Raw genomic sequence first — 18520 nt, forward strand, 5'->3', positions numbered from 1 at the left:
CGGTGCTGTGAAGGCACCTGAAGCACAGGGCAAGAAGAAAGGGAACAACCTTTTAAATTGTGGCCACAAGATCTTTTGGTTATAGCTAGTGGGGATGAGCTAAGATGAGGAAAATGTCAGTCAAAGCTGCAGTTGAGCTTACTGGAGGGAAGAAGTCCCAACATGGACATATACAAGTAAAATAGCACAATTGATATGGATGCAGTCCATATTGATCAACAGTCTAATGTCAAAGCCTCTATAAAGGGCCTAGTGGTTGAGGCCAGGGGTCGGTCTGATACTGGGCAGTACATTTAGTAAAAGTAGGCTACCTGTATGTTGGCTGTAGGCATTGCCTATATTGGTGAAGACTTTGGTGTAGATCAGATTGGTTTCAGAACTGAAGGGTCCTACTGCTCCTGAATCAGTCAAAGCCGCATAGAAGGCCACCTTCGGTCCGTCTGTGAACACAGGAGAGTAAGTATACTTATTTTGGACAATTCACTGAAAATACGCAGAAATTCCGATTTAGAAAAGGTCTTTACTTATTAAACCTATTTAGTTTCTAATGAGATGTTTTTTGAAAGTGAAGAAAAATTCTCCAATACCATAATTTAACAACATGGGAACAAGTGAAGTTCTCAGAAAATGTTTCACCTCTCTTTACCTCCTCCTCCTTGCCCTTCATTTTCATGCTATGATACAATGAGGAACAATATACACTATTCCAATTTGTGGGGGCCAAAAAAATACAGATTTTTATTTCAACTAAAATCTGCATACAGCATCTTACTCTACATTTGTACTCAACGTGTATTTCATTGCTTTCTATAAAGGCATGTTCTGACATATTAAATCAAGTACATTGCCAGTATTCTCCTCCACCTTCCTCTCACTGGCACTCAGTCTTGTTGCCAATGCTAGAATGATATCAGCAGAAACACTGGTTACCTCACAGTTAAAACTGAGAGACACATTAAATGACCAACCCACTGTAGAACGTGAACTGATACACTTTATCATATTTGCATTTTCACTCTCACTGGCAGTCAATCCAATGCAACTTTAATAATCATATTGATTCTCCCACTAATTCAAGATTAAGCTTTTCTGCACAACCTGCATTCTCACTTTCACTGGCTTGCAGTCTGGCCCCCAAATTCCACAGCTCCACTCTCTGTTCAACCACCATGTCTCTCAGCGCTCTCAGCTCAGCCCTGACATCAGGTGGTGTGGTCGTGCGTTTGCCTGCCGTGCCTGTAGCTTCAGTTCTATGGGTCTCTATCTGAAATTGACTCACCACATTCTGTTCCCCTGTCCATTGAGTGATGCCATTCTCTCTGACCCCTCCACTCACCTCCTGAGTCCATGTCCCAGACAGACAGAACACCCTCCACTCTCCTCCTGAGTCCATGCCCCAGACAGACAGAACAGCAACACAAGCAGAGCTACAGCACCCCTCATTCTGATACAATGCTAATTTCAGATATGATAGTCTACAGAGCTCAGTTCCCTTCCTTAAACACACAGAGAACACACATCGTAGTGAACCACAACATGGGACACAAGCTGCACGTGTTCTCAAAGGTGAAGTCTAGACAATAATAAAACCAAAGACTGATAAAATAGAAGACAATTGAGAAGGTGTTTCCTTAAAGCAGGTCATTTCGATCAATGAGGCTACGAGACTGCTTGTCGTCATTGTCTGTCAGTTGCCAGTCGCCAAGGTCATCAGATTTCAGGTTGAAAACGCTGCTCCAGATAATGGGGAGGGTGCTAAGATGATAGGACCTGAAGGGGCATGGACACAGAGCCAAACCCAGAGCAGTGTACAGAGATGAGCTCTACGGTGCCCTCCTAACCTATTTAAATTAGGCTAAAGTACAGAATGTCACCTTTTATTTCTCATGTTGGTCCTGTGTGTCTCAGCTGGTAGAGCAAGGCCCTTACAATGTCACGATTGTGGGTTGGTTCCCGCTGGGGCCACCCATAAGAAAATGTATCCATGCACTTCTGTAAGTTGCTTTGGATAAAAACATCTGCTACATGTCATATTCTATATTATTATAGCGTAGGCGTTAATTAGGGAAAAAGAGTGCAAAGTTGTCTGCCCAAGTTATTGTACCTATCGAGCATACATGCATTAAATTGCTGAAGAGGAGACTGAGGTAAAAAAAAATATTGAAAAGCGGTGTGATAAAAGCTGATCAAGGCATTTGTGTCCAAAGACCTACCTTTATTTGAATTTATTTATCCATTGAAATATCTTTATAATAAAACAACAAAAAGTGTTGATGTCTGTCCAGATACCAGAGGGCACAGTAGTTCATCTAACTCTAGGCCACTTCCAAGAAGTAAAGACTATTTCTCTCTAGAGCTCCCTACTGTATGTCTCTAGAGCTCCCTACTGTATGTCTCTAGAGCTCCCTACTGTATGTCCTTGGATCCATACTGATAAACAGTCAGTCAGATACCAACACTCTCAGCTGGATAGTAACATTGCCGGTCAACAATTTAGTTATATGGGTGATTTCATTGGCAACTATCTCAGGGGCAGAGTTGCACATGTTTTTTTCCCCCCAGATGAAAATTAAACACAGGTCACAGGTCTAATTAAATGGTTAAAAAAACTATAAGGAGTATGGTATTGAGGTAAAGCGTAAATTAAGAGTTCTCTGTTTAGACTTTGACTTTGTGTTTTACTTGGTGCAATTGATAGGTACATTTGGGCCTTGTGGACAGACTATGCCATGACTATATAATGTAACCTAATCATCCATCCCAAACCTTCTTCTCCCCTTCTTCCCACCAACCAGAAACACTGAGCTACTGTCATATTGAACTAATTAACACATTCATCAGGATGTCATACAGACTGCAAAACATAAATAATACAAAATTCTGCTTTTATTGATGCATTTATTAATACGGGAGCCATTTTGTCTCCAAAAGGCCCTGACATACACTCTTCACTAGAGACCATTACAGCGTTCATTATGTTCTCACAGTGAAGAGCAGGGAGCCACTGAAGATGTGATTATTTGAGTTATCATAGAGCCTGTTGCTTGCAGGGATGCGCATGTACACCACATCTCCCTCCTCTAGCGCTATACTGGCTCCATTAGACAGTGTCTCATAACTGACAGCATTATATCCCTGACTATACATGATTTACTGTCCATTCTTATACATGTAAAACGAGGTCTGGACACTCATGGCAGTGAAGCTGATGTAGTAGAATCCTCTCACTGGTGCTGTGAAGACACCTGTATCAGAGGAGAGTAAAGAGGAATCAATGCTTTCCATTTCTCATGTTCTCTTTTGGCAACAAAAATCACACAAATCAACAGAATGCCATTGACACCCGATAGCTAAACAAGAAAAGTTATAACTTTGTCGCTACAGTAAGTGCCAGACTACTTAACCTCCTAGCCTAACGGCCATAACACCGACTGGCCTCAGATGCCCAGGCCTACGAAGGAGGATTTGGAAGGATGACCACGCAAGACTAAAGAGCGACAAACACATATCACATTTGCAAGGGGCTTTCAAAAAGGGACAAAGGGTTGGTTTAAAATCAGGCCAGAGATCAGTGAAAGTAGATTACCTGTAGCTGGGTTGTAGGCCTTGCGAAGATTTTGGTGTATACCAGTGTGGTTTCAGCAACAAAGGGTGCAACAGTTCCTGAATCAGTCAAACCAGCAGAGAAGGCCACATTTGGCCTGTCTGCGAACACAGGAAAGATAACATACAGATTGAATGACATACTGTACTTCTAGTATTCTCAAGTCCACAGTGAAAACTGCATTACACCCTCTGGCAAAAGATGAAACGTTAATAAGTGTCTGTGTATGAATCAGTGTTGCAGAGTGAAACAACACAATGCTAAATGTTGGAGCAAGAGCTTTGAGTGAGATCTCAGGGAGAGTGATGTCACCACATGATAGAACTCTTCTACTGTGGCAGATGGGAACTATCAGAGAGTAGTGGGGAGCTGAATACAGCCAAACTAGGAGAGAGTAGAGAAGCTTTGTGGTGTTTGGATAGATTCAAAACTGAACAGAGCAGGCGAATCAACTGTTACATTTTCAATTGTGTGCGTGTTGTAGAGTTTAAACTGAACTGTGACATCACCCTTCTAAGATCGAAGACGCAACTGTGGCTCTCAGAGTGACAAGCTAATGTTTTGCTAGACGTGTGTCTGCTTGACGCGGATGTCAAGGCGATCATCTGTTTTAACTGCAGTTGCTCTCTTCAGCTCCTCCACCTGGCTCTCACTAGTACTCAGTCTGGTCTCCAGGGCTGAACAATCATTAAAAAGTCAGGACTACTCCATGACTACTTATGTATAATGCACTTTCTATGAACAGTAAGGCTACGTACAGTAGCACTTATAATATACATTACGTAAACATACCTGCAAGATACCACATATTCCATAGAATTATTACAAGGCCATATTCAAGTATTTCTGTCATTTAGGTGAACTATCCCTTTTTAAACAACCAGTAAATCACTCTTACTTATTTCCTGCATTCTCAGGCTCACTGGCTGTCACTGTCCTAAATTGCTGATAGTTCAGCTGCTTGGGCTAAAATGATGGAAACATAAGCTATTGAAGTTTGTGAAACAGGTGAGAAATAATCATGATCATTCATACAAGCAATATAGAGAATTACCTGCATTCTGTCTGCAGCTCCTCCACCTGGCTCTTACTGCCACTCAATCCAGCTGTCAGGTCTAGAATGCTAGAAATATGAAAAACAGTTCATGTTGACCTTGCTTCTGATTGTGGAAAGAGGGGTCTGAAAAATTCCAGTACAGGAAATATGGTGGGACATTGTTGAGACTTTATGTGCCTCTTGGCGTAATAAGGCCTAAGTGCATAAGTGCCTTACAAACTAAACTGAAATAAATGTCCATCCAGAATGTTAAATGTTCATTATTTCCACTCTCACTGACAATCAATCAAATGTAACTTTAGTTGACTCTTGACTGTAAAGCAATAAATAATAAGCTTAAATGACCTGCATTCTCTTTCTCCACTTTATTCTTGGGTACATCAGCTCCACCCTAAGATCAGTCACTGTGTTTCTCTGCTCCTTTGCCTCAGCCTCACTGGCTGTCACTCCAACCTCCATGTTCCTCAACTTCTCACTCTGCTCCACTACGATGGTTCCCAGGTTGTGCACCATGTCTCTCAGCTCCTTCATCTCAGTCCATATGTCAGGTGAGGTGGTCATCTGTTCGTTGGTTGTCTCTGAAGCGCAAGTCATTTGGCCCTCTCTCCCTGCACTGTGACCCTTTTGAGTGATGCCACTCTCTCTGATCCCTCCACTCTCCTCCTGAGTCCATACCCCAGACAGACAGAACACCCTCCACTCTCCTCCTGAGTCCATGCCCCAGACAGACAGAACACCCTCCACTCTCCTCCTGAGTCCATACCCCAGACAGACAGAACAGCAACACAAGCAGAGCTACAGCACCCCTCATTCTGAAAAAATACCTCTTCATATATGATGCACTTTGAGGCTCAGACCCCCTCCTTATATACACACAGCTCAGTTAAGCAGTACGTGTACAAGAGACACGTCATACTCAGTGGAAAATTAATAAAGCCATAAGGACGTTCCGATAAAAAAAGAACATTTTATCAGATAAGTTTCAACACGTAGCAGTTCAGTTCAATCGATGTTGCAGGAGACTGTGAGAAGTCTGCAACTGCAGTGATCTCATGCCTCAGTACAGTTTGTTTGTGAATAGGTACAGAACTATGTGGTAAAAGACACAAACTTGTAATATAATCAGAATCTAGCAGAGCACTTCTAGAACAATTGCTGTAGTGTAGAGCAGACAGGGAGTGAATGGGTGTATATTTTGGGAAGGGAGGGTAGTGCATTGCGGTAGTAGGCTATGAGGGGAGGTCAGGTTTGGAGTTTAGCCGTTGCACAGAGGTTAACGCCCCTAGACTTGTGATACGGGAGTAGTGTGAAGTTGCCCTTAAAATATGTTCTTGGGTCAGTTTTGCATTATTCCGACTAATGATTAGGATCGGGGAGGGGACGCTGATCCTAGGTCTGTACCTAGGGGAAACTTCATCCCAGAGTTTATGATAGGTGTGACTGACCATTGTCAGATCTCATCCATGTAGGCTGGATCTAAGCATTATGGCAAAGGTCCACCGAGCATTCTAGGCAAAGGGAAGGTTACACCATACTGCTTCTTCACCTATCCAGAATGTTTCATATCTGCCTTCTGTAAACACAGAAGGGAAAGGACGAGGTCAAAGGACCACGAAAGCTGAGAAAGAAGGAGTTCAAGGCAATGAGAAGAAAAAAAAACCCACACAAGTGAACTTGTCTTCTGTCTAGCTACCTGGCTTTCTGCCTCCTGCAGACTTGTGCTACATCAGACAGACTCATTGTAAATGCTTCAATGAATTACATGAGATTTGGGTACAAAATCACCAAAACAAAAATAACGTTGTACTGGAGAGAACCCCAAAATGGTTTGGAGGACTGGGGTACCCACAATGCATTATAATGGTAACGTTGTGACGTCATATTGTTGCGCTAGAACTGCACGACAAGAAGCCTGTGGGTGGTGGTCGGTTCGTTCAGCCTTTCTACAGTAAAAGCAACTGTACTAACTAGCACGCTAATTTGGAGTAGCCCTACCTAAATCAGTTAATTAAGCCCAGGTAAGCACCATTTCGCAAGCTTTTGGGGAGCTAGCTGCTACTAGCCAGCTAAGGGCATGCTAACGAAGCTGAGCTAGAACAAGTAAACTGGTTCAACGTTAGCGTAGCTACATTTACAACAGCTTTTAGTGAATTGCAAACTAATAAAATCGTAAGTAAACGTTGGCTAACTAGAAGTTGATACAATAATACAGTGCATTAGGAAAGTATAGGCCCCTTTACTTGTTCCACATTTTGTTACGTTTATTCTAAAATGGATTAAATTGTACCCCCCCCCCCCCCCCTACACAAAATACCCCAATAATGACGAAGCCAAAGGAAAAACTGGATTTTAGATTTTTGCAAATGTATAGAAGTTACATAAGTATTCAGACCCTTTACTCAGGACTTTGCTGAAGCACCTTTGGCATTGATTACAGCCTTGAGTCTTAGCTACAAGCTTGGCACACCTGTATTTGGGGAGTTTCTCTCATTCTTCTCTGCTGATCCTCTCAAGCTCTGTCAGGTTGGATGGGGAGCGTCGCCTCACAGCTATTTTCAGGTCTCTCCAGAGATGTTAGATCAGGTTCAAGTCCAGGCTCTGGCTTGGCCGCTCAAGGATATTCAGAGATTTGTCCCGAAGCCACTCCTGCGTTGTCTTGGCTGTGTACTTAGGGCCGTTGTCCTGTTGGAAGGTGAACCTTCGCCCCAGTCTGAGGTCCTGAGCAGGTTTTCATTAAGCATCTCTGTACTTTGCTATGTTCATCTTTCCCTCGATCTGCTGAAAAACATCCCCACAGCATGATGCTGCCACCACCAAGCTTCACCGTAGGGATGGTGCCAGATTTCCTCCAGCTGTGACGCTTGGCATTCAGGCCAAAGAGTTCAATTTTGGTTTCATCAGACAAGAGAATCTTGTTTCCCATTAGGTGCCTTTTTGCAAACTCCAAACGGGCTGTCATGTGCCTTTTTACTGACGAGTGGCTTCCATCTGGCCACTACCATAAAGGCCTGATTGGTGAAGTGCTGCAGAGATGGTTGTCCTTCTGGAAGGTTCTACTATCTCCACATAGGAACTCTGGATCTCTGTCAGAGTGACCATCGGGTTCTTGGTCACCTCCCTGACCAAGGTCCTGCTCCCCTGATTGCTCAGTATGGCCAGGTGGCCAGCTCTATGAAGAGTATTGGTGGTTCCAAACTTCTTCCATTTAAGAATGATGGTGGCCACTGTGTTCTTGGGGACCTTCAATGCTGCAGAAATGTTTTGGTACCCTTCCCCAGATCTGTGCCTCGACACAATCCTGTCTTGGAACTCTACAGACAATTCCTTCTATCTCATGGCTTGGTTTTTGCTCTGTCAACTGTGGGACCTTATATAGACTGGTGTGCCTTTCCAACTCCTGTCCAAACAGTTTAATTTAACACAGGTGAACTCCAAATAAGTTGTAGAAACATCAAGGATGATCAATGGAAACAGGATGCACCTGAGCTCAATTTCAATAATGAACGACGTGGAAGGTGTGGAACTGACCTTCCATGGAGTTGCATTATTTTCCAGAGAACTCATTGAGCCCCGAGTTGATTATCCCTTTCATACCATGGTTATAATTTAACACGTTTGCCGCTAGAAATATGTTAACCTCTCTAGGGTACGTGGGACGGTAGTGTCCCATCTGACCAAAATCCAGTGAAATTGCAGAGCGCCAAATTTAAAAACAGAAATACTGATTATAAAAAAGTGTTATACATAGGTTTAAAGATGAACTTCATGTGAATCCAACCACGGTGTCAGATTTCCAAAAGGCTTTACGGCGAAAGCATTCCATGCAATTATCTGAGAACATCGCCCAGCAGACAAATCATTACAAACAGTAACCAGCCAAGTAGAAGAGTTGCACAAGTCAGAAATAGAGATAGAATTAATCACTTACCTTTGATGATCTTCATATGGTTGCACTCAGAAGACATACATTTACTCAATAAATGTTTGTTGTGTTCGATAAAGTCTCTCTTTATATCCAAAAACCTCCGTTTTGTTTGCGCGTGTTTTTCAGTAATCCACAGGCTCAAACACAGTCACAACAGGCAGACAAAAAAATCCAAATTGTATCCGTAAATTTCATAGAAACATGTCAAACGATGTTCATATTCAATCCTCAGGTTGTTTTTAGCCTAAATAATCAATAATATTTCAACCGGACAATAACGTCGTCAATATAAAAGGTAAACAATTAAGGCGCGCTCTCGGGATTGCGCATGAAAAAGCTCTGTGACACTTTAGGGTCCAGTCATTCAGACTGGTCTTACTCCCTCCTTTTTCAGAATACAAGCCTGAAACAATTTCTAAAGACTGTTGACATCTAGTGGAAGGCATAGGAACTGCAATTTGAGTCTTAACTAAATGGATACTGTAATGGCATTGAATAGAAAACCACAAAAATAAAAAAGATCCTACTTCCTGGATGGATTTTTCTAAGGTTTTCGGCTGCCAAATCAGTTCTGTTATACTCACAGACATTATTGTAACAGTTTTGGAAACGTTAGAGTGTTTTCTATACAAATCTACCAATTATATGCATATCTTAGCTTCTGGGCCTGAGCAGCAGGCAGTTTACTTTGGGCACGCTTTTCAACCGCAGGTGAAAAGTGCCCTCTACCCTAGAGAAGTTTTAACAATGTAATTAGAGCAGTAAAAATAATTTGTCATACCCATGGTACATGGTCTGATATACCACGGCTGTCAGCCAATCAGCATTCAGGGCTCGAACCACCCAGGTTATAATGCCCTTTATAAACTGGGTGTTTTGAGCCCTGAACACTGATTGGCTGACAGCCGTGGTATATCAGACCGTATACCACGGGTATGACAAATTATTTTTACTGCTCTAATTGCGTTAACCAGTTTATAATAGCAATAAAGCACCTTGGGGGTTTGTGGTATATAATCAATATACAGCGGCTAAGGACTGTATTTAGGCACTCTGCGTTGCGTCGTACTCTCCTCTAGCGCGTCGTGGAACACACCTTCACCGTTCATTATTTTCCATAGAACTCTTTGATTATTCCTTACATAATGCACACTCTAGAATGCCCTTCAAGCCAATCAGAAAGGAGTATTCAACAATGCCATGGTATAACTAGCTAGCCAGTTGGCTAGCCAAGTTGTCTGCCTGCGTTAGCGAACAGTAGCTAGCTAGATGGCCGAGGAGAACAGACGTGTGGAGACTGACTGCTAGCCAGTTAGCTTTCGCTAAACCTTCCAGGGCATGAAGGAGTGAGTGAGTGAGCCCACTCCCTTGGCAAATCATGTGTAGCCAACTAGCTATCTAGAACATTTTCACTAGGTAGCTAACGTTATTGTCTAACTAGCTATACGTGTTTTATAGTTTATGGAGTCAAACCAGTAACTTTACTACAGTGCTGGTTTTGTACTTCCTAGACTGATGTACATCACATCATTAATGTGTTGTACAGTCGTGGCCAAAAGTTTTGAGAATGACACAAATATTAATTTCCACAAAGTTTGCTGCTTCAGTGTCTTTAGATATTTTTGTCAGATGTTACTATGGAATACTGAAGTATAATTACAAGCATTTCATAAGTGTCAAAGGCTTTTATTGACAATTACATGAAGTTGATGCAAAGAGTCAATATTTGCAGTGTTGACCCTTCTTTTTCAAGACCTCTGTAATCCGCCCTGGCATGCTGTCAATTAACTTCTGGGCCACATCCTGGCTGATGGCAGCCCATTCTTGCATAATCAATGCTTGGAGTTTGTCAGAATTTGTGGGGTTTTGATTGTCCACCCGCCTCTTGAGGATTGACCACAAGTTCTCAATGGGATTAAGGTATGGGGAGTTTCCTGGCCATGGACCCAAAATATCGATGTTTTGTTCCCCGAGCCACTTAGTTATCACGTTTGCCTTATGGCAAGGTGCTCCATCGTGCTGGAAAAGGCATTGTTCGTCATCAAACTGTTCCTGGATGGTTGGGAGAAGTTGCTCTCGGAGCAAGTGTTGGTACCATTCTTTATTCATGGCTGTGTTCTGTGCAATCTTACTGGCAGCAATATCCTTGCCTGTGAAGCCCTTTTTGTGCAAAGCAATAATGACAGCACGTGTTTCCTTGCAGGTAACTATGGTTGACAGAAGAAGAACAATGATTCCAAGCACCACCCTCCTTTTGAAGCTTCCAGTCTGTTATTCGAACTCAATCAGCATGACAGAGTGACCTCCAGCCTTGTCCTCATCAACACTCACACCTGTGTTAACGAGAGAATCACTGACATGTCAGCTGGTCCTTTTTTGACAGGGCTGAAATGCAGTGGAATTCTTTTGGAGGGATTCAGTTCATTCGCATGGCAAAGAGGGACTTTGCAATTAATTGCAGTTCATCTGATCACTCTTCATAACATTCTGGAGTATATGCAAATTGCCATCATACAAACTGAGGCAGCAGACGTTGTGAAAATTAATATTTGTGTCATTCTCAAAATGTTTGGCCCCAACTGTACATTGTGCAGTTGAGAAACTCGGCTATAAAATAAACAGTAATGCATGTATGATGGCTACCTGATATGAGAATGTGTCTAACTGAATCTTGCTACTGTTTGCGCTTCTCTCCTGTCCCCTCCGGAGATTTGCAGAGGCCAGACTGGCTATGTCTGAGCCCTAAGACACAGCCGAGCATCCCAACTGGACCACTACAAGTAAGACCTGCGAGTAGTAAGCCCATATCTGACCAGGTTTGGGTCAGTTCCAATGCAATTCTATTCAGAGAGTGAGTAGCAATTTCAATTCAGTTTCAATTACTCTCTAAATTAAATTGACCCAATCCATGGTCTGATGTTGGTCTTACATTCTGCCCTTTATATTCTGCTCATTGTTTATTTTTAAATGTTTTATTTAACCTTTATTTAACTAGGCAAGTCCGTTAAGAACAAATTCTTATTTACAATGATGGCCTACCAAAAGACAAAAGGCCTCCTGCGGGGACGGGGGCTGGGAATAAAAATATAGGACCAAACACACATCACGACAAGAGACACCACAACACTACCAGAAGAGACCTAAGACAACAACATAGTGTGGCTATGTATTTTACCCTGTCAACATTGCGAGTTGCAGCCCAGTTTAATTCACTCACACACGCTGCAGAGGATCGATCAATTGAGACAAAAGACATTGTGTCCCTTAAAGAGAGGAAATAAAATGACTGTGACCAGCCCTGTTCTGAGAGCTGACTGTCTCCCTCTCCCCTACAGTGCAGTGAACCAAATGGGTCGTTGTGTCTTTCTGTTCCTGCTGCTACAGACCCTGCAGACATTGGCCGAAGGTAGACATGAAGTATATCTACCGCTCTCTCTCATATGGCCATTTGTTTTGCATGTGTGTTAACTCCCTTATTCTCTCTCTCTATTAGATGGCCAGTTGCTGTGTGTGTGTGAGGGCAGTGGCTGCCTCAACTCCCCCCAGTGCGAGGGCTCTCAGTGCTACTCGTCGGTGGCGGTCAGTAGCCATGGGGCCGTAGTAACACGGGGCTGCCTGCAGGGATCAGAGAAGACCCGTTTGATCTGTTCTACGGCTTCCTCCCTCAGCCATGCCCTGCTCTGCTGCTCCAGCTTCATGTGCAACCGCAATGCTACCGCCAGCTCACTACTGCCCCTCCTCACTACAGGTGGGAACTGCACCCCTTAAACTACTTTTAAGAAAAGCAAAGACTTTGGCTTATTTCATGGCATGCTGGGTCCAGTTATAGTGATGTAACATTTTCTCTCTCTCTCTTCCGCCTTTCTCCCTCCAGCTCCAGAAGAAGAGCCTGTGAGGTATCGTGTGGAGACTCTGGCCCTGTTTGTATTGGGTCCAGTAGTGATCCTAACCCTCCTGTCAGTCCTATCTGTGTTGGGCTGCAGGAGGCTGCACCACGGCAGGCTACAGAGACTACAGGAGTTTGACCCAGAACAAGATGCGATTGACGGACTCATCACCTCTAATGTTGGGGACAGCACTTTGGCTGTAAGAAGAAAAGACTTGTATGAGTTTGTTTGCATGTATTTTATAGAGAGAACCCGGATGACCTCTCTCTCTCCCCCACTTCTCTCTCTAGGAGCTGTTGGACCACTCCTGTACGTCAGGCAGTGGTTCAGGCCTGCCTTTCCTGGTCCAGAGAACTGTGGCCAGACAGATCAGCCTGATGGAGTGTGTAGGTGTGTAGAAACGCAACAATTAGATCAGCCTGAAGGAGTGTGTAGGTACGTAGAAACGCAACAATTAGATCAGCCTGAAGGAGTGTGTAGGTACGTAGAAACGCAACAATTAGATCAGCCTGATGGCGTGTGTAGGTACGTAGAAAGGCAACAATTAGGTCAGCCTGCTGGAGTGTGTAGATTCATAGAATCACAACACATATAACAGACAAACACATAATAGAAATGTAAACACGGGTTTTGTAACAAATGAGGTCTTTCTCCCCATGTCTATAGGTAAGGGGCGTTATGGAGAGGTCTGGAGGGGTCAGTGGCAGGGGGAGAACGTAGCTGTGAAAATCTTCTCCTCCCGAGACGAAAGGTCATGGTTCAGAGAGACTGAGATCTACAACACAGTGCTACTGAGGCATGAGAACATACTGGGTGAGTAGGAGTCCATCTCTCTCTCTAACCCACATCTAGCTCCAACACGCTTTATTGGACACAAGCACACAACAGCATATCGAACAATGTTATGATATGAAATGGTAATATTCAAATAATATTTAATAATGGTCAAGGTTCTCCTCAAATAATGTAAGAGCGGTGGTGTTATCATATACAGTGCCTTCGGAAAGTATTCAGACCCCTTGACCTTTTCAACATTGTTACTTTACAGCCTAATTCTAAAATGGATTAAATCGTTTTCCCCCCTCAATCTACACACAATACCCCATAATGATAAAGCAAAAACGGGTTTGTTGAAATGTTTGCACAAAAAAAAAAATGAAATATCACGTTTACAAAGGTTTTCAGGCCCTTTACTCAGTACTTTGTTGAAGCACCTTTGGCAGCGATTACAGCCTCGAGTCTTCTTGGGTATGACACTACAAGCTTGGCAAACCTGTATTTGTGGAGTTTCTCCCATTCTTCTCTGCAGATCCTCTCAAGCTCTGTTAGGTTGGATGGGGAGCGTCGCTGCACAGCTATTTTCAGGTCTCTCCAGAAATGTTAGATCAGGTTCAAGTCCGCGCTGTGGCTGGGCCACTCAAGGACATTCAGAGACTTGTTCCGAAGCCATTCCTGTGTTGTCTTGGCTGTGTGCTTAGGGTCGTTGTCCTGTTGGAAGGTGAACCTTCGCCCCCCAGTCTAAGGTCCTGAGCAGGTTTTCATCAAGGATCTCTGTACTTTGCTCGATTCATCTTTCCCTCAATCCTGACTAGTCTCCGCCACTGAAAAACATCCCCACAGTATGATGTTGCCACCACCATGCTTCACCGTAAGGATGGTGCCAGGTTTCCTCCAGACGTGACGCTTGGCATTCACCCCAAAGACTTCAATCTTGGTTTCATCAGACCAGATTATCTTGTTTCTCATGGTCAGAGTCCTTTAGGTGCCTTTTGACAAACTCCAAGTGGGCTGTCATGTGCCTTTTACTGAGGAGTGGCTTCCATCTGGCCACTCTACCATAACGGCCTGACTGGTGGAGTGCTGCAGAGATGGTTGACCTTCTGGAAGGTTCTCCCATTTCCACAGAGGAACTCTGGAGCTCTGTCAGAGTGACCATCGGGTTCTTGGTCACCTCCCTGACCAAGGCCCTTCTTCCCCGATTGCTTCCTAGAGCAGCCAGCTCTAGGAAGAGTCTTGGTGGTTCCAAACTTATTCCATTTAAGAATGATGGAAGCCACTGCAGAGATTTTTTGGTACCCCAGATCTGTGCCTCGACACAATCCTGTCTCAGAGCTTTACAGACAATTCCTTCAACCTCATGGCTTAGTTTTTGCTCTGTCAACTGTGGGACCTTATATAGACATGTGTGTGCCTTTCCAAATAATGTCCAGTCAATTGAATTTACCACAGGTGGACTCCAATAAAGTTGTAGAATCATCTCAAGGATGATCAATGGAAACAGGGTGCACTTCAACTCAATTTCAAGTCTCATAGCAAAGGGTCTGAATACGTATGTATATAATTCTCTTTATTAATACATTTGCATAAGTGTCTTAACCAGTTTTCGCTTTGTCGTTATGGGGTATTGTGTGTAGATTGAGGGGGAAAAAATAGTTTAATCTAATTTAGAATAAAGCTGTAACGTAACAAAATGTGGAAAAGGTCAAGGGATCTGAATACTTTCCAAATGCCCTGTAAGACCATTACAGGTGTTCAAAAAATCTCCCGCCGTACTTAGCAGCACCCTGTTAAAAATTCCTGGGGAGACTCCTGATGGTAATATTAAAATAATAGTTATTAGTTAAGATATTTGACCTCTCGGTTTCCTTCCAGGCTTCATGGCGTCAGATATGACGTCTCGGAACTCCAGCACCCAGCTCTGGCTTATCACACATTACCATGGCAACGGCTCACTCTACGACTACCTCCAGAGGGTTCCCGTGGAGACGGGGGAGGGCCTAGCGATGGCGACGTCGGTGGCGTGCGGTTTGGTGCACCTGCACACGGAGATCTTCGGCACCGAGGGGAAGCCGGCCATCGCTCACCGAGACCTGAAGAGCAAGAATATACTGGTGACCAAGGAGCTACGCTGTTGTATAGCTGATCTGGGTCAGTAGTGTGTGTGTCTGAGTGTCTGTCTTTACATGCTACTAATTAGCTTCGGTACTTAAATCCAGTGTGAAAGAAATGTCAGAGATTGATAGACGCAGAGCCATATAAGAAAAAAACAGGGCACCCACTGTCACACAGAGTAGCCATTTTGTGCCAGTACTGACCAGTTTCTCTCCTCTCTCCCTGTTCCCTACAGGCCTGGCGGTAACCCACTCCCAGTCAGACAACCAGCTGGATGTAGGAAACAACCCCAAGGTGGGCACCAAGCGCTACATGGCTCCTGAGGTGTTGGATGAGTCCATCCAGACAGACTGTTTTGTCGCCTATAAGAGAGTGGACATCTGGGCCTTCGGTCTGGTGCTGTGGGAGATCGCTAGTAGAACCTACAGCAACGGTGAGGACTAGTAATGTTTTTATTACCTCAAATAGTTCAGGAACCTCTGACGTCAAGTGGCTTCCTCTCCTCGTCCTCTTTCCTTCACCTAGCCCCTGTAACCCTTGACCCTAACACTAGATGTCCTCTTACCCCTGTGATCAGGTATTGTGGAGGAGTACAAGCCTCCGTTCTATGACCAGGTGCCTAACGACCCCAGCTTCGAGGACATGAGGAAGGTGGTGTGTGTGGAACAACAACGACCATTCATCCCCAACCGCTGGTTCTCCGACCCTGTGAGTATGACCACTACTTTTACCGTTAAATGACCACACACACTGGTACCATGACCTTAACGGTAACACTAAATTAAGGTCATCTGTTGTCAGGTTTATGTGTTTCAAACCCTATCTTTTTGTATATCAACTTACAATGACCCTCTCCATCTCTCCCCCTCTCCTCTTTCTCTGTTCCCCTCTCTCTCTCCCTCACCCTCTCTCTCTCTCTCTCCCCCACCCTCTCTCTCTCACCCTCTCTCTCTCGCTCCCACCCTCTCTCTCTCCCCCACACTCTCTCTCTCTCCCACCCTCTCTCTCTCTCTAGACCCTGTCTGCCCTGGTGAAACTGATGAAGGAGTGTTGGTACCAGAACCCCTCGGCTCGCCTCACAGCCCTGCGCATCAAAAAGACCCTGAACAAGATCCATAGCTCCCTGGAGAAAGGAAAGAAATCGTGAGGAGAGGAGGACGACTGCCAGAGGAGAGATAAAAGGCAGGGGAGTAGAGATGCCAGATCAGATGGACACAGCTGCTGCTACTGAACATGAATGTTGTTTTCCTTATTGGCTGAATGCTGAACTGAACTAGCTGGTCACTCAGTGTGAGATGGTGTTACCGTCGCCTTACCCTGCTTTAAAGGCCTGTGCACGCTGCAGGGGTCAGGGGCTCAGACCCTCTACACACACGCACGCACACACGCACTTCTGCCCATTTGTCATTTCAATGTTCAGCCAATCATATTATGCTGCTCTACTCAGACAATCAGATGTGTATTCCAATATAGGTACACACATGAACGAACACACACACAATATTGAGTTCAGTTACACAGGAACAGAGCCAATAGGATCAAATTAACGCTGTGGTTGTGAACTCTATAGTAAAATATTTATGTAATGTGCTTTATGTGTAGGGTGGGACTATGATGATTTGTAATGTTATGTTTGGGAGTTGGTCTTGGTAAGGGAAAACTGATTACATTACAAGGAAACTTTATGTACCCATGTAAATGCAGTTTTTTTGGCTAGTAAGACATTGTGTATTTACAGAGGAAGTCAGGAGACATGCCTCCACATGCTTTGAATTGTGAGCTGTGAATGCTTTACAGTTATAAATATAGGAACCACATACTGATTCAGTGTTGTATGCTTTGTAGAATTCCACCCAGTGCTCTTGATTTAGCTCACACCCGCGCCATGTTGGCAGTTTTCTCCTTGGGGCCAATTGACTGGTTTCAAAAGCTAAAAACTCTGCCTATCCAGAGTGCAGGGCCGGCTTTGGTTGTGGGCCCCCTCTTTACGGCGGAGAGAGTTTTTTTAAACGTGATTTTACTGTGTTCTATATATTTCCACAGTATGAGTTTTGAATAATACTGTGAAAATGATGATAATGCCCTTTTAGTGTAGTAGCTGTTTGGAATTTCGGCCTGTTTTGGTGACATCACCATGTGGTAAATTAGTTAATAGACCAAGAAGAAAGAGTTCCAAACATCTCTGCCAATAACATTTTTAGTTTTCCACTCCCAGACAGTGCTAGTAAAGTTTTTTGCCTTAGAAATTACTCTTGCTAAGAAGCTATTTTTGTTTATTTTTGACAATTTTAATTGAAAACAATCACAGTTACTTAAAGGTATACTTCCGTATTTTAGCAATGAAGCCCTTTATCTCTTTCCCCAGAGATAGATGAACTGCATACCATTTGTATGTCTCTGCATCCTCTATGAAGTCAGTTGGAGGTAGTCTTTTGAGCCAATGCTAACTAGTCTAAGGTATCTACTAGCATGTGCTAACTCTAGTTAGCAATTGAGCTAAGGCTAGTTAATAACTTCCTTCAAACTACACGTAGAGACAAATGGTATCCACGAGTTCATCTGACTATGGGGAAGTAGAAAAGGTATGAAATTGTATGCACTCACGACTAAGTCGCTCTGGATAAGTGTCTGCTAAATGACACAAAAAAAGAGTCTTATTGCAAAAATCCCATAGTATGCCTTAAATGTTACCCAGAAATTATTTGATATTGACATAAAAACGGCTGCATTGAACCTCAGAAGTTTGGGGGCAGAGAAAAAACGTAAACATTAACACATTTGACACATTTTGCCATGGGGTGGAGATATTTTTGCAGTTATAAAGCTAATTTCCTGTAATTCTACACATTGAAATGACATGTCATGTTAATGTGATATGAGTGAGAATGACTAACAAAATCAATGAGGCCCCCTTGGAGGTCAGGGACCCTGGTATTTGGCCATGATTACTACAAGTTAAGATAGCTGGCTAGACTAGCTACCAATCTAAACATTGTTAGCTGACATAGTTAATTGAGTGACTGACATAAGAGAAACTGCTGTTGCACAACCACATTTTTAAATTTCAGCTGGTATATTCTACTATTCTTACTCTCAATAATAAGTTGAGACCCGGCTGAGTTCCTTTTCTGGGGGAGGTTGTACTAGTACCAAGG

At 43.6% G+C, this 18520-nt stretch overlaps 1 protein-coding gene and 1 long non-coding RNA gene across 3 annotated transcripts; one reads left to right on the forward strand and one right to left on the reverse strand.

The window, feature by feature from the left end:
- Nucleotides 1–447: 447 nt before the first annotated feature.
- Nucleotides 448–15198, reverse strand: LOC129859725 (uncharacterized). Its single transcript, XR_008760201.1, has 4 exons — nucleotides 15108–15198; nucleotides 4659–4727; nucleotides 3587–3705; nucleotides 448–3245 (listed from the first exon to the last, which is right to left on the reverse strand). It is a non-coding gene; the product is annotated as an uncharacterized LOC129859725 (long non-coding RNA).
- Nucleotides 6531–17188, forward strand: LOC129859723 (activin receptor type-1-like). 2 transcript variants are annotated; one of them, XM_055929824.1, is made up of 11 exons: nucleotides 6531–6679; nucleotides 11296–11366; nucleotides 11922–11992; nucleotides 12080–12334; nucleotides 12461–12672; nucleotides 12764–12863; nucleotides 13140–13286; nucleotides 15126–15401; nucleotides 15601–15798; nucleotides 15943–16073; nucleotides 16381–17188. In XM_055929824.1, the coding sequence occupies exons 3-11, from the start codon at nucleotides 11935–11937 to the stop codon at nucleotides 16510–16512; spliced, it is 1509 nt and encodes a 502-aa protein (XP_055785799.1). In that variant the 5' UTR covers nucleotides 6531–6679; nucleotides 11296–11366; nucleotides 11922–11934; the 3' UTR covers nucleotides 16513–17188. The 2 variants fall into 2 exon arrangements, with proteins under 2 accessions (XP_055785799.1, XP_055785800.1); XM_055929825.1 differs by lacking the exons at nucleotides 6531–6679; nucleotides 11296–11366 and adding an exon at nucleotides 11368–11437.
- Nucleotides 17189–18520: the final 1332 nt, after the last annotated feature.

Source organism: Salvelinus fontinalis, chromosome 7 (genome assembly GCF_029448725.1).
Source record: "Salvelinus fontinalis isolate EN_2023a chromosome 7, ASM2944872v1, whole genome shotgun sequence".
NCBI lineage: Eukaryota > Metazoa > Chordata > Actinopteri > Salmoniformes > Salmonidae > Salvelinus > Salvelinus fontinalis.

Coding starts and splice junctions, on each gene's coding strand:
- LOC129859723 (XM_055929824.1), top strand. CDS start 11,935: ATGGGTCGTTGTGTCTTTCTGTTCCTGCTGCTACAGACCCTGCAGACA. Junction 12,864..13,139: donor CAGCCTGATGGAGTGTGTAG/GTGTGTAGAAAC, acceptor CCATGTCTATAG/GTAAGGGGCGTTATGGAGAG. Junction 15,799..15,942: donor TAGTAGAACCTACAGCAACG/GTGAGGACTAGT, acceptor CCCTGTGATCAG/GTATTGTGGAGGAGTACAAG.